Here is a 19,476-nt window from a genome sequence, read left to right as displayed (position 1 = left end):
CACAGCTTGCATACTTGGGAAAGCTATGGCAGGAAATTTTACTGAACTGGGGAAAGCAATCTACAGGAGGTAATGCACTGGCATTCATTTTCCCCAAACCAGCAAAATACAGTGTGGAATTAAGCTGACATTTTTACTGACAATAAATCAACTTTCCCGTATGTAATCCATAAAAATGAATCAGGCATATGATACCCTGCAGTAGATTAGCAGTTTAAAAATAAATACAACAGGGACTCAGATACCCCATCACTCCCTTTCATTTATATTCCATAGTATTTTCTTTCTGTAAGATAGCAGACACATTAACAAAAAGTTACTTGCTGAAATTACATGCAGCAGCTTGAGCACACAGAGCAGCCCCTGTCCTCCTCATGTCTCAGACTGCTTATGCAGGACCATATTAATTCACAGGTCCAGAAGCCAATTGCTTCACCAGACAAACCTAACAACAAATACCACTCACTGAAAACCTTGCAGTCAGTGGGACTGCACAAAGTAATCCACAATTCAGTTCAAGTGTTATCGTACCAAGCAGGCTATGTCACTACCTGAAGGAGATTTCCAAGGGGCTACATCACCATCTGCAGGAACACCCTGAGATGAAGGAGGAATGTTCCAGTCGGGGCAGAGGACGCACCCGAGTCGTGACTAAAGGAGAAAGTAGCCCCAGCATTTCCTTACTGATCCATAATCCTGATTTCCTTATGAGTCAACAGTGCCAGACGGATGTAATGTTCATAATCTGGTGAGCAGGTACAGTCTTTGTTTTTAACCTCCGAGTTAAAAAAAACACAAACCACACAAGACAACTTTTTTTTTTTTTTTTTTACGACCAGATTTGAAAACTTTTAGGAACAAGGTTACGGATGGTTTGACTTTACTGTAGCATTTAGGATTTTACTCTTCTACTGTTCGTTATAATAAAAAAACATTTACTGTGATTGGCATGACATACAGCACCTAGTAGAAAAGAACCATCCTAGCAGCAGCTTCATCTAGAAGTAAGTCTGCGAGAGTTACAGTCCTCAAGACATACTTTCAAGCCAAGAAGACCTAAAATGCCCACTCTCGTGCTTTGCCTGCTGATGGGCAGCCGAAGTTCAATTTCCACCTCATTCCACTTTCCAAGAGCATCTGTAAGTATCACTAAGGCAATTTTCTTCCTTTATAGTCTGCCTTGTGTCACTTAACAAGCCACAACAGGCTTCACAGAGCCATTTAAGCAGATGGCCTAGCCAGGATAATGGTTACATTGGGAAGTTAGTGGCTAACACTGACAAATTATTTCCCATTAGTCACCTTTGCTTGTCTCCGAAGTAGGTGTTTTCTGAGCACTCTTCCACCTATTTTCTGCTCACCTTAAAATGCACCAAGCACATACAGAAGAAGTAAAAGACAATCAGGTGTGTTGAAATTAAACACAGGATGTTTTCTATTTTTAAGCTGGCTGACAAGAAAACCCCAACATTACTTGCATGGGAAGACTTGCACTCAAAGTACTGCTACTGCTTTTCAAAGTACCAGTTCAAGGAGCTTTAGATAAGTAAGATGGTAGTACACAATTTCAGCATCTGTGAACATGATCTTGTGTTTATTGCTTAAGCTACCTCTTCACTGAAGGTAGAAACCACGTATTCATATGAGAACTACAGCCATTTTCAGGACTTGATGAAAAACTAAATGTCAATTTACCAACATGCATCTAAGACTAATGCCAGGATTGTTTTTTCTTCCCTTCTGCACACACTTCAGATCCTTGTTTTCTAAGCATAAGTGTACATTAAAGAGCTGTCATGGAAGATATCAAAACAGTTTCACACTTTGTACATAAACCCCACGCTCAAGAAGTTAACATTTGAGGGCTGAAGTTCTTCATTAATGCCTGCAGAAAGGAGTTTTAATTTGACAAAACCCCTTTCCATTCTTTGAGATACACTGCGAGACCAGGAAACCTGATTGTCCATATCTTACCTGAAACACAAATCTCCTACAGAACAGAAGACAGGCAAAATCCTTAAAGCCACCCCACAAAAACCTGCCTCTTACCACTCAGGACACAGCTATCCAGACCAGGAAAACAGTGTCTGCTCTCCCACCTGCTGCCTGCCAAACCCCCACAGGTACCACAGCTGATCTGCTTCCCTGCAATATACAGGGAATTTGAAGCTGGCAGAGATCAGTTGCACCCTGACCAGCAGCGCCACGGCTCAGCCACAAACATGGGGCTGCCTGGACCCCTTTATTGCTAGGGGTTTCATTGCTATTCATAAGGTCTTCCTTGCCAAAGCAACCTCCTTTTGTAGGCTTATGAACAATTCTTGAAGCGTTCCAGTTGAAGGTAACCCTTTACTATTGAATATACGAGAAAGTTGTCTCATCTACTCCTCATGGGCTCATACCAATGAAATCTACCATGCTGCAATAGTACTTCAGGCAACACAGGAGGGATTAGGCTAATTTGGGGTTTGGAGCATGGAGGTGGAATAGATAGCTTCAGGAGGTGCTTCCTAGCCATAGCAATCCCCAATTTGAAGCTCCAAAGAAACATACCATGAGCAACACTTCTGAACCTGAAAGATCACTGTTATTTGGCTGCTGCCAGCCAACTGGGTTCAAGCCAGCATGGACAAGCTGCAGACCCATATGGAGAGACAAAAGTAGCTCCTTCACAGCTGCACTGGTAACTTTCTGCCTTGCTCCTGCATTTGTTGTATCTGTTTATCCCCCTGCACACTGTCGCATTGCTATAATGCATGGGGTTGAGAGCATCACTTTTTTTGGCGGTGGCAGCACCCTAATCATACAGCAACCCACCTTCTGTGCCATACCTCTGAACATAACAAGAACAATACTCAACAACATAAATGTTTGATGGGAAGTTTAAAGATCAGGCAAGCAGAGACTGAAGAGTTTATTCCCCCTGGCTGTATTAGTTCCTCCAATTACTACACAGACATCACTTACTTTCCGGTTGTTTTTCATTAGGCGTTATTGATCTCACGAAATCCTGCGGTGTCATAAAAACCTCCGATTCACCATGCTCATTTATGACTTTCAAAGTGGCAAAGTATCTGAAGATTTTGTCTGGCGTAGAGTAAGCTCTGATCCTGTTCTCATATTCCATCACCTGGAAATTAAATGTAACCAGTGTTAGATATGCATGGGTCCTCTCCCAAGACCTACATTAGAGCCTGAAGATAGACTCTCCTATCTTCAGCCTCTGAACTACCAGTTAAACTAGAAGTATCAGCTCCTGATATCCCAGGAGTAAGATCAAACCCTAAGAGCCTTTTACTGTTTTTTAAGTTTTGACTCTTTATGAGGGCAAAGTAAAACTAAGTTAAAATCCCTGAAGGCACTTTTAAACATGAACATAAAAAAAAAGCACTAGCATCACATTTGTGCCCCTAAAGCAGTTCAATATTTTAACCACAGTGTTGAAGGCTTCTGATTTGTGATTAATAAATGAAGGGAAAATGTCTTAGAGAGTTGGGAGAGACCTTTACTTTCAAGCTGAGTCTTGGAAAAAACTACTTGGAGCCACAGCTGGTTGCTCAGGCACCCAACCTAATTTTTTCCTCTTTTCTATCACATTGGCAAAATTCTGCAGAAACATTCTTTACTCAGTCCTCTTTTCCCGACCAATCTGCCACTTACTAACTCTGCCAGTAGTGATTATTTTGTACCTAGAACCATATTCCCCACACACAGCTGGAATTAATCAGAGAACAGAAAGCTTTTATAAATAAAACCACAACAAAAGGTCACAAGTGAGGAAAAAGGCACAAGGACCTACACTTCATCATGCATCAGAGCAGAAACTTTCCTTCTTTGTATAGCTTTTTATTCCTGCATTATACACCACGTTTAACAGTCCATAAGGTACTTCTTGAAACCTTCAGTACTTCTGGCCAAGAGCCACAGGAACTAAAAGCAAAATCAAACAAGTAATGATCTGCTAGAAGAGAACACTCAAGATCAAGGGTACTGCCAAGGCAGCTGTAGATCATTTATGGCTTTGGTTCTGTTTCAGCCTTGTCCTTTAACTTGAACAACTTTTCTACCCTGATGTTTATCAGACAGAAAACACCCTCTCTAGTGTTGTCATATTTCTAGGATAAATCAAGCCAAAGGCTTTTAATCCCTCAAGCCAGGCTTCAGTAAATCAACTAGGGGAAAGCAAACCCTCTTTCTTCTACATTAGTTCCAGCTCAGATCTCCAGCAAATGCAGCCAGAGATGGCAGTATCTATAATGAAAATCTCAAAAGTGTTCTCCCCACTCTTAGCATCACCATAGCTTTTTCATAACTCAGAAATGCCCTTGCATCAACCACTATAACCAGCTCCTTCTCTCCTGCAGTCACCTAGTCACGTGCACAGAACAATGTTTTTGTCCCTAGTCCCTTTTGCACCTACAATCAAAAAACCTAAGTCCAGTTTTACTGCTTCAGTCCACCATGTCCTCCAAAGATAAGGGCACTGGATCGAGAGTAACTGTTATATCGCAAAATTACAAGTCGCCATCTATCAGCCGTAAACAACATCACGTGCTTCCCCAGCTCTTCCTGCTGTCAAGCTGCACGTGTCTTTGTCTACAGCTCCCACCTGGCAGGCCTTAACTTGTTATGCCAAAGTGATCTTTTGACTTGTGATTGCAGGCTCGTATCTCACTCCTTCCTGTAGAATGACCTGAGTAATACCCCCACTCAACTTCATCAGCCAAAACCAGAGTTAAGTATTTTTATCTTCAAGCGAGACAACTAAAACCAACTACAGTATCAAGTCCAGGACCAGAGCTAAGAGCAGACACCAAAGACCATGACCAGCAGCTCTCTCCATCCACGACACCCTTTCAACACAACTTGCTTTCTAGCCAAAACACTTGTCTCCCTGACACTCTACATTACTCCTGATTTTCCAAGCCTGTGGAAACGATTCTTGCACTATCAAATGCTTTCCTTCAACCCAGCTAAATAAGTTATACGTCTTGTACTCAAAACCATCTCCGCAGCAGAGACTTTAGTCCTGACAATTCTGCCAGTAAAACCATGTTTCCTTTTATCCCATTCAACTTCACATCTGCAACAGATCTTTCCTCTGTATCTGTTTTAAGATCTTTCCAAGATACTACAGGCAGGCCTGTTTCTGTCAGGTGCTTTTCTCCTCATTTTTGGAGTGTGGGCATTGCTCCACATCTGTCATCTTTACCAAGACTCCTTCTTTCTAGTCCAGCAACTTCACTGCCAAGTCTTTGTCATCTCAAGCTCAGGGTAATCCTCAAGTCCCCTCCTTTATCAACGTTCAGCAGTCTACATTTTGCTATGACTTCACACACAGCAATTTTCCCACCCATTCAGATCCACACTGCACCTTCAAGTCTAATACAACCATCACCTGCCACAGAAGCAAAACTACATACAAAGTTTGCCGCATCCGGCCAAAGACAGCCAAGCTGACCTATCATCTCCATGAAAGCTCAAAGCAGCTCCTGTAAGCCCACGGCAGTTTATGAAATGGGAGTTACCTGTTAAAGGATTTGAGTTTCAGATCCAGAAGGAAATGTGATTATGTACAGCTACTCAAAGCTCCATGAGAAGCTACTGTTAGTTTCAATTATTTCCATTCTTTTGAGTTCCAGCAATTAGCTGTGACATACGCAAACATACAATTTTCAGGACAAATACATTCTGGAAAAATTATGAGGAAGAACAATCTTGAATAACTCAGAAGCTAGGGAAAAAAAAAAAATAAAAGGAGAAAATCTAAAATGTTTATCTCTCACGGGCTGTTTTCATCAAAAGAGAAATCTCACTTCTTCCTCAAACGTCCCTACAAGAGGTGAACAAATGCAGCAAATTTCTTCCCTTCTGCCCACAGCTGAACTCACAGTCACCTCATTTTCACTAACATGATCTAATCACTGGCAAAAACTAAACAAACATGCTACAACTCATCACTCTGACTTCAAGACTGGATTGAACACGAAGACAGGTCAAGAAGGGAACAGCCAAGGCCCTGCAAATAAGAACAACTCCCTTATCCAAGACAGGGCACTAAACACAAGCAGGCAATAACATGGGTGCCCTGATCACACTATACAAACATGGAGATAAAAGCACATGTATGTATTTGGGTGTACATACCACCATTTGTGAGGTGTTTTTTGCACTACTTGGAAACAACCTGGACATAAAGTCATCCCAGACAAGTCTCTCCTCCCATGACCTCTCACCTACAGAATATTCCAAAATACTTTCCTGGCAAAGTGGTTGCCTCCCCCCGTATGCACGAGTCCTCAATGCAGTGGACACCAACCAAAAATGCTCATCCTGCCACCAGAACTGCAACCTCATGTAATCAGGGGCCTCCAGAAAGATTACGAGTCCGAAAGGGAAAAATCCTATTTTGGCATTTATTAATAGAGCATGCACTAGAGGAGAAAGATGGGCAAGGAACCCATATTGTGCTACAAGAGTAAAGTTGCTGTTGAGACAGTCGGTGTTTATGCTAAGCTTCAGGTTAAAAGTTAAATATAAAAAAAAAAAATCCTGCGGAGACATGAAAATCAAGCTCTAAATTAACACCTCAGTTCACTTCCAGAGCATCACTGGGGCCTCCCTGACCATGCAATAACACACACATCTTAGCAGGGTAAATTAATTATGACTTTCTTTGGGCTTCCTACTGTAATGCACACAAACATGAAGTCCCAGCACAACTGACACTCCTAAGGCAGCATACCTGCAGGACCCAGCAAACACTGTAAGCAGATCTTGAAAAATGCTTTTAGCAAGTTAATTAACAAATCAGCCCACCCACAGCATGTATTACTGCTCATTAGCTTTCAAACTATAAGAGCATTCAAACAATCTTCTTTTTCTGCCTTACCCAGTCAGGACCTCTACACATAGGCTGCAAGACAACACATGCCCATGAACCATTCACACACGATCCAGGCACCAGCCCCACAGCCCCAGCAGCTGCCAAGTAATTTGTATTTCAACTTCCTCTTCACTGAATCACTACCCAAAATAGCAATGTCAAGCCTAATTTATTATTTTCACTACTAACCATCGACTTCATTAAAAGCAACACTGGGATAACAAACAAGCGTTAAACACTTTCAATTAAGCTTATATTTTGTCAGGGAAAACGTCACACTTTTAATTTAATTATGGGAAAAAGCTGGAAATGTTTTTTACTGTGGGTGGTGGTAGGTTTTGGGTTTGTTTTTTGGTTTTTTGGTTTTTTTTGTTTGATTTGGGGTTTGGGTTTTCTTTTTGGTGGCTTTGTTTTGATTTGTTTTTTTTAATACACTGAAGAGTTGGGAATTCCCAAGGTGCTACACAACTCATTAGGGGAGCAGCCCATCCCGGGAGCAGCCCGGATTTTGAGTTGGGAGCAGGGGCACACCTTCCTCATTCATCTGAACTGGAAACATTCAAACATACCTCCTGAGATGACTCACTAAGGCAACTGCTGATCAAACACCAAGCCCACAACGTAGCTGCTCAAACAAACACTGAACCTGGCAACAGCAAGGCTGCCAGTTACATACTGCATTAAATGAAGCAAAAAAAAAATGCTAGAGTTCAGGTCACAGAATCATAGAATCATAGAATAGTTAGAGTTGGAAAGGACCTTAAGATCATCTAGCTGCAACCCCCTGCCATGGGCAGGGACACCTCACAGTAAACTGTATCACCCAAGGCTTTGTCCAACCTGGTCTTGAACACTGCCAGGGATTAAGCATTCACAACCTCCATGGGCAACCCATTCCAGTGCCTCACCACCCTAACAGGAAAGAATTTCCTTCTTACATCCAACCTAAACTTCCCCTGTTTAAGTTTTAACTGTTACCCCTTGTCTTATTATTACAGTCCCTAATGAGGAGTCCCTTCCCAGCATCCCTATAGGCCCCCTTCAGATACTGGAAGCCTGCTATGAGGTCTCCACACAGCCTTCTCTTCTCCAGCCTGAACAGACCCAACTTCCTCAGCCTGTCTTCATATGGGAGGTGCTCCAGTCCCCTGACCATCCTTGTGGCCCTCCTCTGCACTTGTTCCAACAGTTCCATGTCCTTTTTATGTTGAGGACACCAGAACTGCACACAATACTCCAAGTGAGGTCGCACAAGAGCAGAGTAGAGGGGTAGGATCACCTCCTTTGACCTGCTGATCACGCTCCTTTTCAGGCGCCCCAGGATACAGTTGGCTTTCTGGGCTGCGAGTGCACATTGAAGCTGGCTCATGCTCATTTACTCATCGACCAGCACCCCCAGGTCCTTCTCCACAGGGCTGCTCTGAATCTTTTCTCTGCCCAACCTGTAGCTGTGCCTGGGACTGCTCCAACCCACGTGTAGGACCTTGCACTTGGCATGGTTAAACCTCATGAGGTTGGCATCAGCCCACCTCACAAGCGTGTCAAGGTCCCTCTGGATGGCATTCCTTCCCTCCAGGGTATTAACCGAACTACACAGCTTGGTGTCATCGGCAAACTTGCTGAGGGCGCACTCAATCCCACTGTCCATGTCAGTGACAAAGATGTTGAACAAGACCGGTCCCAACACCGATCCCTGAGGGACACCACTCGTTACTGGTCTCCAGCCGGACATTGAGCCATTGACCACAACTCTTTGTGTGCGGCCATCCAGCCAGTTCTTTATCCACCGAGTGGTCCATCCATCAAATTGATGTCTCTCCAATTCAGAGACAAGGCTGTCGTGTGGGACAGTGTCAAACGCTTTGCACAAGTCCAGGTAGATGACATCAACTGCTCTACCCCTGTCCATCTGTTCTGTAGCCCCATCACAGAAGGCCACCAAATTGGTCAGGCAGGATTTCCCCTTAGTGAAGCCATGCTGGCTGTCACCAAGCACCTTGTTGATTTTCATGTGCCTTAGCATGCCTTCCAGGAGAATCTGCTCCAAGATTTTGCCAGGCATGGAGGTGAGACTGACTGGTCTGTAATTCCCTGGCTCATCCATTTTCCCCTTCTTGAAAATGGGGGTTATATTTCCCTTTTTCCAGTCATCGGGAACTTCACCTGACTGCCATGATTTCTCAAATACGATGGCCAGTGGCTTCGCAACTTCATTTGCCAGCTCCTTCAGGACCCACGGATGGATTTCATCAGGACCCATGCACTTGTGCACATTCAGATTTTTAAGATGGTCTCGAACCAGTTCCTCTCCCACAGTGGGCCAAAGGTCTTCATTCTCACAGTCCCTGCATCTGCCTTCCAAGACTTGGGTGATGTGGTCAGAGCCTTTGCCAGTGAAGACTGAGGCAAAGAAGTCATTGAGAACCTCAACCTTCTCCAAATCCTGTGTAGCCAGTTCTCCCAAGAGCTTCCTGAGGGGGCCTACGCTCTCCGTAGTCCATTTTTTATTTGCTATGTACCTGTAGAATCTCTTCCTGTTATCCTTAATATCCCTAGCCAAGTTTAATTCTAACTGGGCCTTAGCTTTCCTAACCTGGTCCCTAGCTTCCCAGACATCCCTGTACTCTTCTCAGGCAACCTGTCCTTGCTTCCACTTTTTATAAGTCTCTTTTTTCCTTCGAATTTTCCTCAGGGGCTCCTTATCCATCCAAGGAGGTCTCCTGGCCCTCCTGCTGCACTTCCTTCTAGTTGGGATGCAACACTCCTGAGCTTCTAGCAGGTGATCCCTGAATATCAGCCAACAGTCTTGGGCACCCCTACCCTCTAGGGCCAATATCCCATGGAACCTTACTAAGCAGGCCCATTTCATCTTAAGGCTGAAAGAAGAGGACTTACGTTGGCAAAAAGATTGTGAGGTTTGTTTTAAACTGTGCTCTCCCTGCTGAAATTGTTGCTCCCAAGTTGAGAACTGTAGGAGGAAGGCAGGCTGTGGACAGAGAAGGGATCTAGGCTGCACGTCGTTCCCACTGGATCTCAGGGTCACCCTCCATGCCTGGCTCAGGTGTTACTTGGAAAGTGTGGCCATTTTCCTCCCTGCCTAGTATGGGAACAGAAAAGCTGGTCAATGTAGCCATGTCTCCTAACAACTGGAATAAAAATCTCCACCTGCACACAAATATTCTCTGGTTTTCCTAGCCAGAAGCAACCAACCACGTTAAAATTAGTCATTACACTTGCTGTATCAACAAATAGGTTTGTATTTGGTTTTGTTGTTTCGGGGTATTTTTACATAACAGTGTGGATGAAAGTGAATCACTTCCTCACTCTTTGTAACCTGCCTTCATCTGCTGACACCGGTTAAATTAACCTTTTTTTCTTGAGTAGCACTGGCAAGAGTTGAAGTCTTGCTGAAGCTGTCAGTGTATCGAACATCCAGGTGCCAAGAAAATCAGCAGAAGCAAAGAACCCATACTCCAGGACCATTGTCCTGGGTTCAGCAGTAGCAGTCATGTTTCTCCTCCTTGGTAGCTGGTGCAGTGCAGTGTTTTGACTTTCGGCTCGGGAACAGAGCTGATAGAGATGTTTTGGTTTGGCCAAGGACTTTGTGAGCCTCATGCTCTGCCAGGGAGGAGGGGAAGCTGGGAGGAAGCAGAGACAGGACACCTGACCCAAGCTAGCCAAAGAGGTATTCCATACCACAGCACGTCATGCCCAGGATGGAACTGGGAGTTAGCCGGAAGGGCTGGGAGACTGCAGGGTTGGAGGAGGTATCGGTCGGAGCTTGGTCGGGCTTGGGGGGCGAGTTATCGGTCAGCGGGTGGTGAGGTGTTGTATTCTGTTCCCTTGTTATTTCCTTTATCATTATTATCATTGGTGGTAGCAGTAGTGATTTGTGTTATACCTTAGTTACTAAACTGTTCTTATCTCAACCCGTGGGAGTTGCATTCTTTTGATTCTCCTCTCCGTCCCTCCGAGAGCAGGGGGAGGGCAAGAAAGGAGGGGGGGAAGTGAGCGAACGAATTACCTGACTGGGTTTAAACCACGACAACCATTCTTCATATTTCAGCATAGAATCTTACAAAATAATTTCACTGAGCTGCCACCAGCAGGTCACCACAGTAGATAATAATTATCAGAAGCAAATCACACAGAAAGGAATATTGAAGAGCATATACTCCCACTCTCCTCTTTGGCACTGCAAAGATACTAATCAACAAATATAGCCCAGTAAAAACAACATCCAGACAGGTTTAAAAAATAAAACACTGCTGTCTGCCAACTCTCAGTTACAGGACTCTCCATCAGACCAAGTAACACATCTTATAATAACAGTGGTTACAGATTGTACCAAACTAGTTGTAAGACAGTTCTGAGGACCCCTAAGCTCTCAGGATTGTCCAACAGTGAAGGCAGGTCACAAACTGACAATATAGCTCATTACTCAAGCTTTCTTCCTCTTGAAAACATGTCTGATATGAAAATCAAATAGGCATGAGCATCAAGGGAGAGACAACTAACTGTGAATAGAGAGTGAGGCTGTATTTCAAGAACTACGTTTACATGGAATAATTAAAGGAAAAAAATCAAGTACCCCTTTCCCATAACCTCCCTTCCACACTCACCCTCTGCTTCCTGCATACACTGTACGTTCACAGGCAAAAACAGACCAACAGATGGACTCAAAGACACACATGATGGATGCTTTTGCACCAATTCCCTACTTTGCATATGCCATCCTAACAGCCATCAAAGCAGGAGCCTTGATTTCTTAACAAGCCACTTCTCAAACATCCAACTGGAGATGGGAAAAGAGGTCTCCATTTCAGAGAATCAGTGTACTGTGTTTTCCAAATAAATGAGCTTCAACCTGAAGAAACTCAAGGTATCATGCCAGGAAAGGAGATTTTCAAAACGCTGACATTTCTTAGAAAATAAAGACAAGTACAGAGCTAAAGCCAGACTCTTTACATGCCACAACATACCACAACCTGAATAATATGTTCTGCAGCTTTTCTCCCTTTTTCCACTGCAGTGCATAAGATGCAGGTGAAATATGCCCAAGTTTGGTACCTTACGGTCCCTGAAGCCAGAACGCTTCTTCTTCTTCCCTTCTGGCTGAGCATCCTCATCACCTGAGGCAACAGCCTTTCTATCCTCACTGTCACTGCTCTCCTCCTCGTGCTTCATCTTCTCTCTCGGCTCTGTCCTTGGATCGTGTTTTACAGAGGACGAGTCTTCTGCATAAGCCCTGTGCAAGGGAAAAGAAAACAGAGGGTTAGGAAAATGAAATGGGTGCTAAGGCTACAGAGATGCCTGCAAGGCTTACCCTGAACGAAACGCTTGTTATAGTTCAGCATGGAGGACTGCAAAGCAAAAACAAAGAAATGACTGGTCTCCTTAAAATACTGCGTGCTTTTCCCTGCTGTGATCAAATTTCCACCTCTCCATCTCAAACCCCAAACTTACAGCCACAGTAAGTTTTCCCAGTCCAAGAACACCAGAGCAAATCACTCTGGGAATTACTGTACCCTCTCCGAAAAAATACACATACGAGAGAGATTGGGAAGGGCATACCATACCTCCCGTAGCCCTAAATTCCACCTCACTCCCTCAAGAAAGATTTACATAAAGGGATAGAAATGTGTTTTACCATCAGCACCACAGGACTCTGAATAGCCTCTGTTTCATCTCAAGTGATTTATTTTCTATCTCCAGCAGGTGATAGGCTGGTTTATTTCCTTCTTTCACCAATGACTCTTCTGAACTCCAATGCTGCAGGATTTGTGACAACAAAAACTGGAGTTGTTTATCCTCAAGCTGGAAATACGGCTCTGGCAGAGCAAAGGACCCCGCAAAGATCTTCAGCAGCCCTGTTTGTAGACTAAGACTCTAAGTCTAATCATAGAACCATAGAATAGTTAGGGTTGGAAAGGACCTTAAGATCATCAAGTTCCAATCCCCCTGCCATGGGCAGGGACCCCTCACACTAAACCATGTCACCCAAGGCTCTGTCCAACCTGGCCCTGAACACTGCCAGGGATGGAGCATTCACAGCCTCCATGGGCAACCCATTCCAGTGTCTCACCATCCTTAAAGTAAAGAACTTCTTCCTTATATCCAATCTAAACTTCCCCTGTTTAAGTTTTAACCCATTACCCCCTGTTCTATCACTATAGTTCCTAACGAAAAGTCCCTCCCCAGCATCCCTATAGGCCCCCTTCAGATACTGGAAGGCTGCTATGAGGTCTCCACGCAGCCTTCTCTTCTCCAGCCTGAGCAGCCCCAACTTTCCCAGCTTGTCTTTATATAGGAGGTGCTCCAGCCCCCTGATCATCCTCATGGCCCTCCTCTGGACTTGTTCCATGTCCTTTTTATGTTGATGACACCAGAACTGCACACAATACTCCAAGTGAGGTCTCACAAGAGAGAGTAGAGGGGCAGGATCACCTCTTTTGACCTGCTGGTCACACTCCTTTTGATGCAGCCCAGGATATGGTTGGCTTTCTGGGCTGCAAGCACACACTGCTGGCTCATGACCATTTTCTCATCAACTATCCATGAGCATCCACTAGTCCATAAGCAATTCATGGAACTGTAACTGGTAACAGAATGGTTAAATAAAAAGCAGGATAAATCCATAAGCAAACAGTGTGATGGTTTTTCCATGCTTTAAAAGCAGTTTATTACCAGACAGAGCTCAGACCACATTAAAATACGTGAAATTATAATATCCAATGATGGCAATTGTAATTATTTATACTTTTTATGTGAATACATATATCTATATATACAAACATAAAATAGAATATAATCTCCAAGGACACTCCTGGAAGTAAGTGATCAAGATGAGGTTAGATGTGGCTCTGAGCGACCTGGTCTAGTGGAAGGCTAGCTTTGGAGAAAATAAAAAACAAATCAAGATTTTTGAAGTCGCCCAAGCACTAAAACCAAAAGGCTATATAAGGCATATTTAATCCTACCAGTTTCCTGGAAAACACAGATGTGCTATATAAAATTAACAGAGAAGAGTCTGTGCCTGTGTCCCCAGAAATACACAGCTTTACAGCAATCTCAGCACATCATCTTCCAATAAGGAGAAAGGAGAGTAGATGCTTCTTCAATCAATTTTAATGCTACCAGAATAAAACACAACTGACTCCTTATCAGCATCCAGTAATTCACTAACAGCATGATAAAGGGTAGATTGGGAAGGGCTAAAGAACTCAAATCCTTCCACAGTACTGGTAGGAAGCAAACCCTGTACTATTCTAGAATAAGCTCCCAAAGAGCATACTTAAGAATAGAGGAAATCATGACAAAAGCAAGTTAACTTTTGTTCATGTTGTGACAACTACTTCAGCAAAGTACTGAAAGCACTGGAACAACCACCAAGATCCCAGCATTGCTTTGAAATGCAAGAATCCATGGCACTGTGGATGTGTTAAAGCAGTTCAGAGGTTTCTAGTCCACACTGGGACAGAACACAACTCCATCACAAGGGTTTTATTTAATAAAATAAGCAAGTGCCTAGTGAAGAGCTGTACAAAACATGCCTTTTCATGCAAAGTGGAGTCTAACACACCAGCTTTTCTGGACCTTCTGAAAAGGTCCTGAGCCTTTATTTGCAAATATATTTTTCTGAGTCTTACAGCAAAGCACGATCTTTAAGGCCTCCACTGAACCAAGCTTTCAGTGGCAGGATCCAAACCTGAATCCTCTACAAGCATCTCAAGAGAGGGAAATGATTTCCCCAGAAGGCCCAGGTAACTGATCTGTCTCTTGGAGCATGAACTCTATGCTGGCACCTCTCCTGAAGCTTTTCCTGAAAGTTTAATCAGGACTGGCACATCCCTGGGGAGCTGTGGTTTTCACTGATATGCAGTTTGCTAGAATAAACTTTTGCCAACTGAAGCTACAACAGCAGCGCTGACAAGGAAAGCCCTTGGGTAGGCAGGTCACCAGTTTTCAGTAGCTTAGAGAATCTCTGGGGAAAAGGTCCTGGGGACAAAAGCACCAGAAAATTGATTGCTTATCTGCACAACCATGCTATTCCCTATGAAGCATGTCAGAAAATAGCTGTATCAATAAAGATTTGCTCCTGTAATGCTTGACTGACATCTAGCAAACCAAAGAAGGATGAAACTCAAAATCAAACATTTTCAGCAAATCCTACACGTTCCTTCAATTCATCACACTGTCAAGCCAGTTTGCTACAGCAAAACAGATGTAGACTGTTTGAATACAGTCCCGTCCCCCTCCCCAGTTTATCCAGGTAATTAAAACTCTACAGTTAGATCATCATCCCAACATACAAGCAAACTGAGCTATGAGAATAAAAGCAGAGAAGCAGAGTTTATAATCTATTTCTCAAGCAAGGTTTTAAACAGTACCTGCTATTCCTCACCTCCAGGCCACAGTCTGAACTACTTACTCAACTAGCCATTGGAGGATCTGCTCTCTATGTACACCTACTACTCTGTGTATTTTACATCCTGCACAACCATCCTCTGTTGAAATCCTTGGCTTCCAACAACTGCGACTTCCATACTGCATCCACATAAAGGAGTCTTTCATTGCAGATGTCAGATTACAGCTGAAAAAAGCCCATAGCTCCAGAAATATCCACCCCACTGGACTGCCACTAGCAACTGAAGAATCTCCACCTCCTCTTCTGATGAGACGGGCTTTCTAATGGCATGACTGTTACTACAGCTTCCGCATGAAAGGGAAACAAAAATACAAAGACACCCTTCACCTTGTGCCAAGGGTAACTGTCAGCCTCTATCCACAGAACATGCCTGGATCCCAGCTGCCATGCTACACCCCCCCCAGTCTCTTCAAGATTCCCCAACTTCTTTCCCTCCATTCCCTTAGCTCCCCACACCACCATCTCCCTAACCATCCCCCCCCTCCCCGCCCCGAGAACTGAATCTGAGGCAAAAACCATATTTACCACCTACTTCGCAATACCTCCTTTTAATCCTTCAGAAAAGCTAAGAATCAGTCATAACACTGAGTTCAGCATCCCCAAAGAAAACCACCTAGAATGCCCTAGAAAATCACAGAGGACTACTTAAGTCACTTGAAGTGATAGGACAAGTGGTAATGGCCTCAAGCTGTGCCAGTAGAGGTTTAGACTGGATAGTAGGAAAAACTTCTTCACCAAAAGGGTGGGTTAGGCATTGGAATGAGCTTCCCAGAGAAGTGGTGGAATCGCTGTCCCTGGAAGTGTTCAAAAACCTCCTAGATGAGACCTTAGTGACATGGTTCAGTGGTGAACTTGGCAGTGCTAACAGCTGGACTTGATGATCTTAAAGGTCTTTTTCAACCTAGCTGATTCTATGACTGAATGCTAAATTCTCACTTAGCAAATTGTTCTTTGAGAAAGCTAAACTCATGCAACCATAAGATACACATCCACAAAGGATCCTGGGACTCACACCAGGCACCAGCACGATACTCCACAGTTGCAAGTCTTCCAGTTAGAGAAATCACAATCCCTCATTTAAAAGTATTTTTCTCCTTTGAGTGACAGAAGCAGAACAGTGTACTAAAATAACCAAGTTTTGTGCCAGAGATAACAGTGCTCAGTTATTCTAATCCAGAAGGCAGTAGAAAAGTACTTAGCTACCAGACACTATTTAGTCTCAGCAGGAAATGTAGATGTAACAAAAAGCTGGGCACTCAGGAGTCAGCAAAATCACTGCCACCAAATAAGAAGCATGAGATCTTGCCTGACAGATGTGTTCTCCAGTTCACTAGAGATGCCCCTCTCCCTGCATGTAAACATCTAAAGACATTCAAGTGAGGTTTAAAAGCCAGTTAAAACTTCAGGCTTTCATACTGGAATGCAAAAGTAAGCTTTGAAACAACATTTATAATCATAGGCAACCTCCAGAGATTAGGAGTACTTCCAGTGAAGAGCTCCGTCTCATCCCCAGTTCAACCATACTCAGTGACTAAACTAGTTAGCTGAGACTTTAATAAGAAATCAACCAGAAATGATCAAGATCCACAGCCCAATTTTTTCAGTATGTCACCTCACTCATAGACTTTTTACTACTTTGCTTCCTCAGTCTTTCATGGTACACGACACTGACGTAAATTAGCATAGTGAATTTGTGGCAAGAACTGCAATGAACACACCAAAATTAAGACAGATTCCAGAGATAAATGTGAACAATCATATTGAAGAGACAGCTCTGGATACCAGCCATAGCCTAAAATATATGCAGGAACATGAGGAGACAGCAGCATAGTCCGTGAGATGTGTATGTCATTCCTTCTACCTGAGCCAGCAGCAAGAATGTCCCCGCAAAAAGCACCTTCAGCTACTGATGGTGCACTCCAAGGAAGAGCTAGACCAACCAGAGAAGATCTGACAGGGAGCAGCAGAAATGACTACAGATAAAGAACACATTGTAGGAAAAATTACCCAAGTAAGTCAAATTGTAGTAAAAAAGATGGAAAAGAGGAAGGTAAGATAACTGTAATACACACAAAACAGCTGCTGCAGGATTTTTCTCTTGATCCAGTGAGGACAGGACAAGATGCAGGATGTACTTAACATCATAAAGAAAGAGACTTACACACCAGGGAAAGAGAAGCCTGCACACACAAATGTATACACAGACACATATATATACACAGAAAGCGTTTAATGTTAAGGACAGGGGAACACTGGAATCAGCTGCTGGGGAGGATTTATTCTGTCACTGCTCTCTCCATCACCCGCATATTGCTATAAATAGGCAAGACAGCTGTCTGTCAGGACCACTTGGAAGCACTCAGCCCTGCCTTGGCAGCAGACTAGCTGATTTCTCACACTCCCTCCCACTCTTCTCTGCTGTGGCCCAGTTTAGGCATAGGCACCAGCATATGGGAGCACATGGGCAGGCCACATGAGGACCTCTGCTCCAAGCCACTTGGAAGAGACTGCTCTGAAGAACATGAACCTGAATCAGCTTAGGTCAGTCTTACCAGCTGAAAGAAGGGGGGGGGGAAGTGAGTGAACGAATTGCCTGACTGGGTTTAAACCACGACACCAGCTAACTTGGATCATACGGGATAACATGCCACTCCTTAAAGATGGCTCCCTGATAGCCTGCAGAGTAAAACTATTGCTTCATGAAGGCAGTCAACCCTAATGATGCATGCTGGAGGCATCCTACTGACCTAATGTTAACATCCTCATAAACTATAAATCTGTTAATTGCTTAATCCAGGAGACACTGCTTACGTTTCCAAACGGAGTTCTCCCAAGTAGGGTACAGGACGATACCCCCAAGCTGCAGCCCTGATGCATGCACACAGCTGCAACTCAATTAGGTCTGTCATTCAGTGTAGTCCCTATGAAATTGCAGCAAACCCAGATGATTTGGGAAAACGGTGTCTTCCATTTCTACCTGACTTCTCTGCACAAACCCCAGCTTGGATTTGCTATGCAACATTTTAAAAAGATATTATGAACGTGCACTGATTGAACACCAGGGCTCTGCATGCTTAGGGGCAATACACTAAGCTCTGCAGGTCAGCTGAGGTCAATTTTCCCAAGGGCAGTTCAGATGTTTTCCTAATTGACTCCAGTTTTGACTTTGGCTCATTCCCTGGCATCAGATTCTTTCCCTCCCCTGATGCTCATGGGTAAAAATAATATGAAGCCACAAGCCACCTGAAAGGACACAGTGCTCTTGCAAGCCACCACTCATGGATTAATGTGTCTTCATGCCTTAGGAGAAAACCCTGAGCACAGCAATCCCAACGATAATTTCTTGAGTCCTCCACCTTTCTCAAAGAATTAAAACAATGGAGCAGAGCTCTCAAAATAAAAATAACCTCACATGGATAATAGCTACATTTTTTAATCTTCTCTCTTACATCAGGTTAAGTAGTACCTGATACATCTATAGCTATAAAACAGGTTTTTCTCCTCTTGACTATGATTTATGTGGTTTCCTTTGTTTTACTAGAATGAAGGTTTTTAAAGTCTGAGTTTCAGCTGGCACAAGATATTTTCAGCAATTCTGACATGAAAAAAATGTATTCTAAGCAAATTACTCTAAAGCCCTTAAGACACTGATGCAAAAAAGCAATGCATTCTTAAACAGAGTTAGCTAAGGGCTGATCTAGGCTTCAAAATTAATTCCAGAAGCACTGATGGAGAAAAGCCAAACATAAAAACTAGGAAAGGTCAGCAGAGTAAGGAAGATGAAGTGTCTTTCCTACAGAGATCTTCCATAAAGCAACTGAATACTTGTTACAGGATGGCAGAAGGAAGAAAGGGTGGAAGAAGAGAGGAAGAAATGGTAAAGATGGAATGAAATCTGTAGAAGTGGCAGCCAGCACCTGAACAGCTCAACTTGCTGGTGCGAACTGGAGCCTGAAAAAGAAGAGCTTGTAACAGAATGACAATACACCACCAGGTCAGGGAGACAGGTATCTTAAGTGTAACTGCGTTGACTTACATCCAGGACAAGGCAAAAGGCAGAAAAGCACAGAATAAGGCCGAAGGGAGGCAGCAAAATAAGACCAGGTACCATGTTAGATACAAACATGCTGGTAGCAAAGTATCTTATTCTTAAGCAACTTAC

At 43.6% G+C, this 19,476-nt stretch overlaps 1 protein-coding gene across 4 annotated transcripts in view; it reads right to left on the bottom strand.

Annotated features, from left to right (window-relative positions):
• Nucleotides 1-19,476, bottom strand: part of MICU1 (mitochondrial calcium uptake 1) — a 107,298-nt gene that overhangs the window by 73,417 nt on the left and 14,405 nt on the right. For all 4 annotated transcript variants that reach the window (XM_061447302.1, XM_061447283.1, XM_061447311.1 and 1 more), the window contains 2 exons: nucleotides 11,957-12,134; nucleotides 2,968-3,130 (listed from right to left, as the gene is read on the bottom strand). In XM_061447302.1, the coding sequence (XP_061303286.1) occupies nucleotides 2,968-3,130; nucleotides 11,957-12,134 (341 nt within the window). The remainder of the gene's footprint in view (nucleotides 1-2,967; nucleotides 3,131-11,956; nucleotides 12,135-19,476) is intronic.

Source organism: Pezoporus flaviventris, unplaced genomic scaffold (genome assembly GCF_033815535.1).
Source record: "Pezoporus flaviventris isolate CSIRO_AGI_PZ_B2104156 unplaced genomic scaffold, CSIRO_AGI_Pfla_v1 ptg000001l, whole genome shotgun sequence".
Lineage (NCBI taxonomy): Eukaryota > Metazoa > Chordata > Aves > Psittaciformes > Psittacidae > Pezoporus > Pezoporus flaviventris.
The sequence above is the reverse complement of the archived record's forward strand: the minus strand, read 5'-3'. Positions and strand labels throughout refer to the sequence as shown.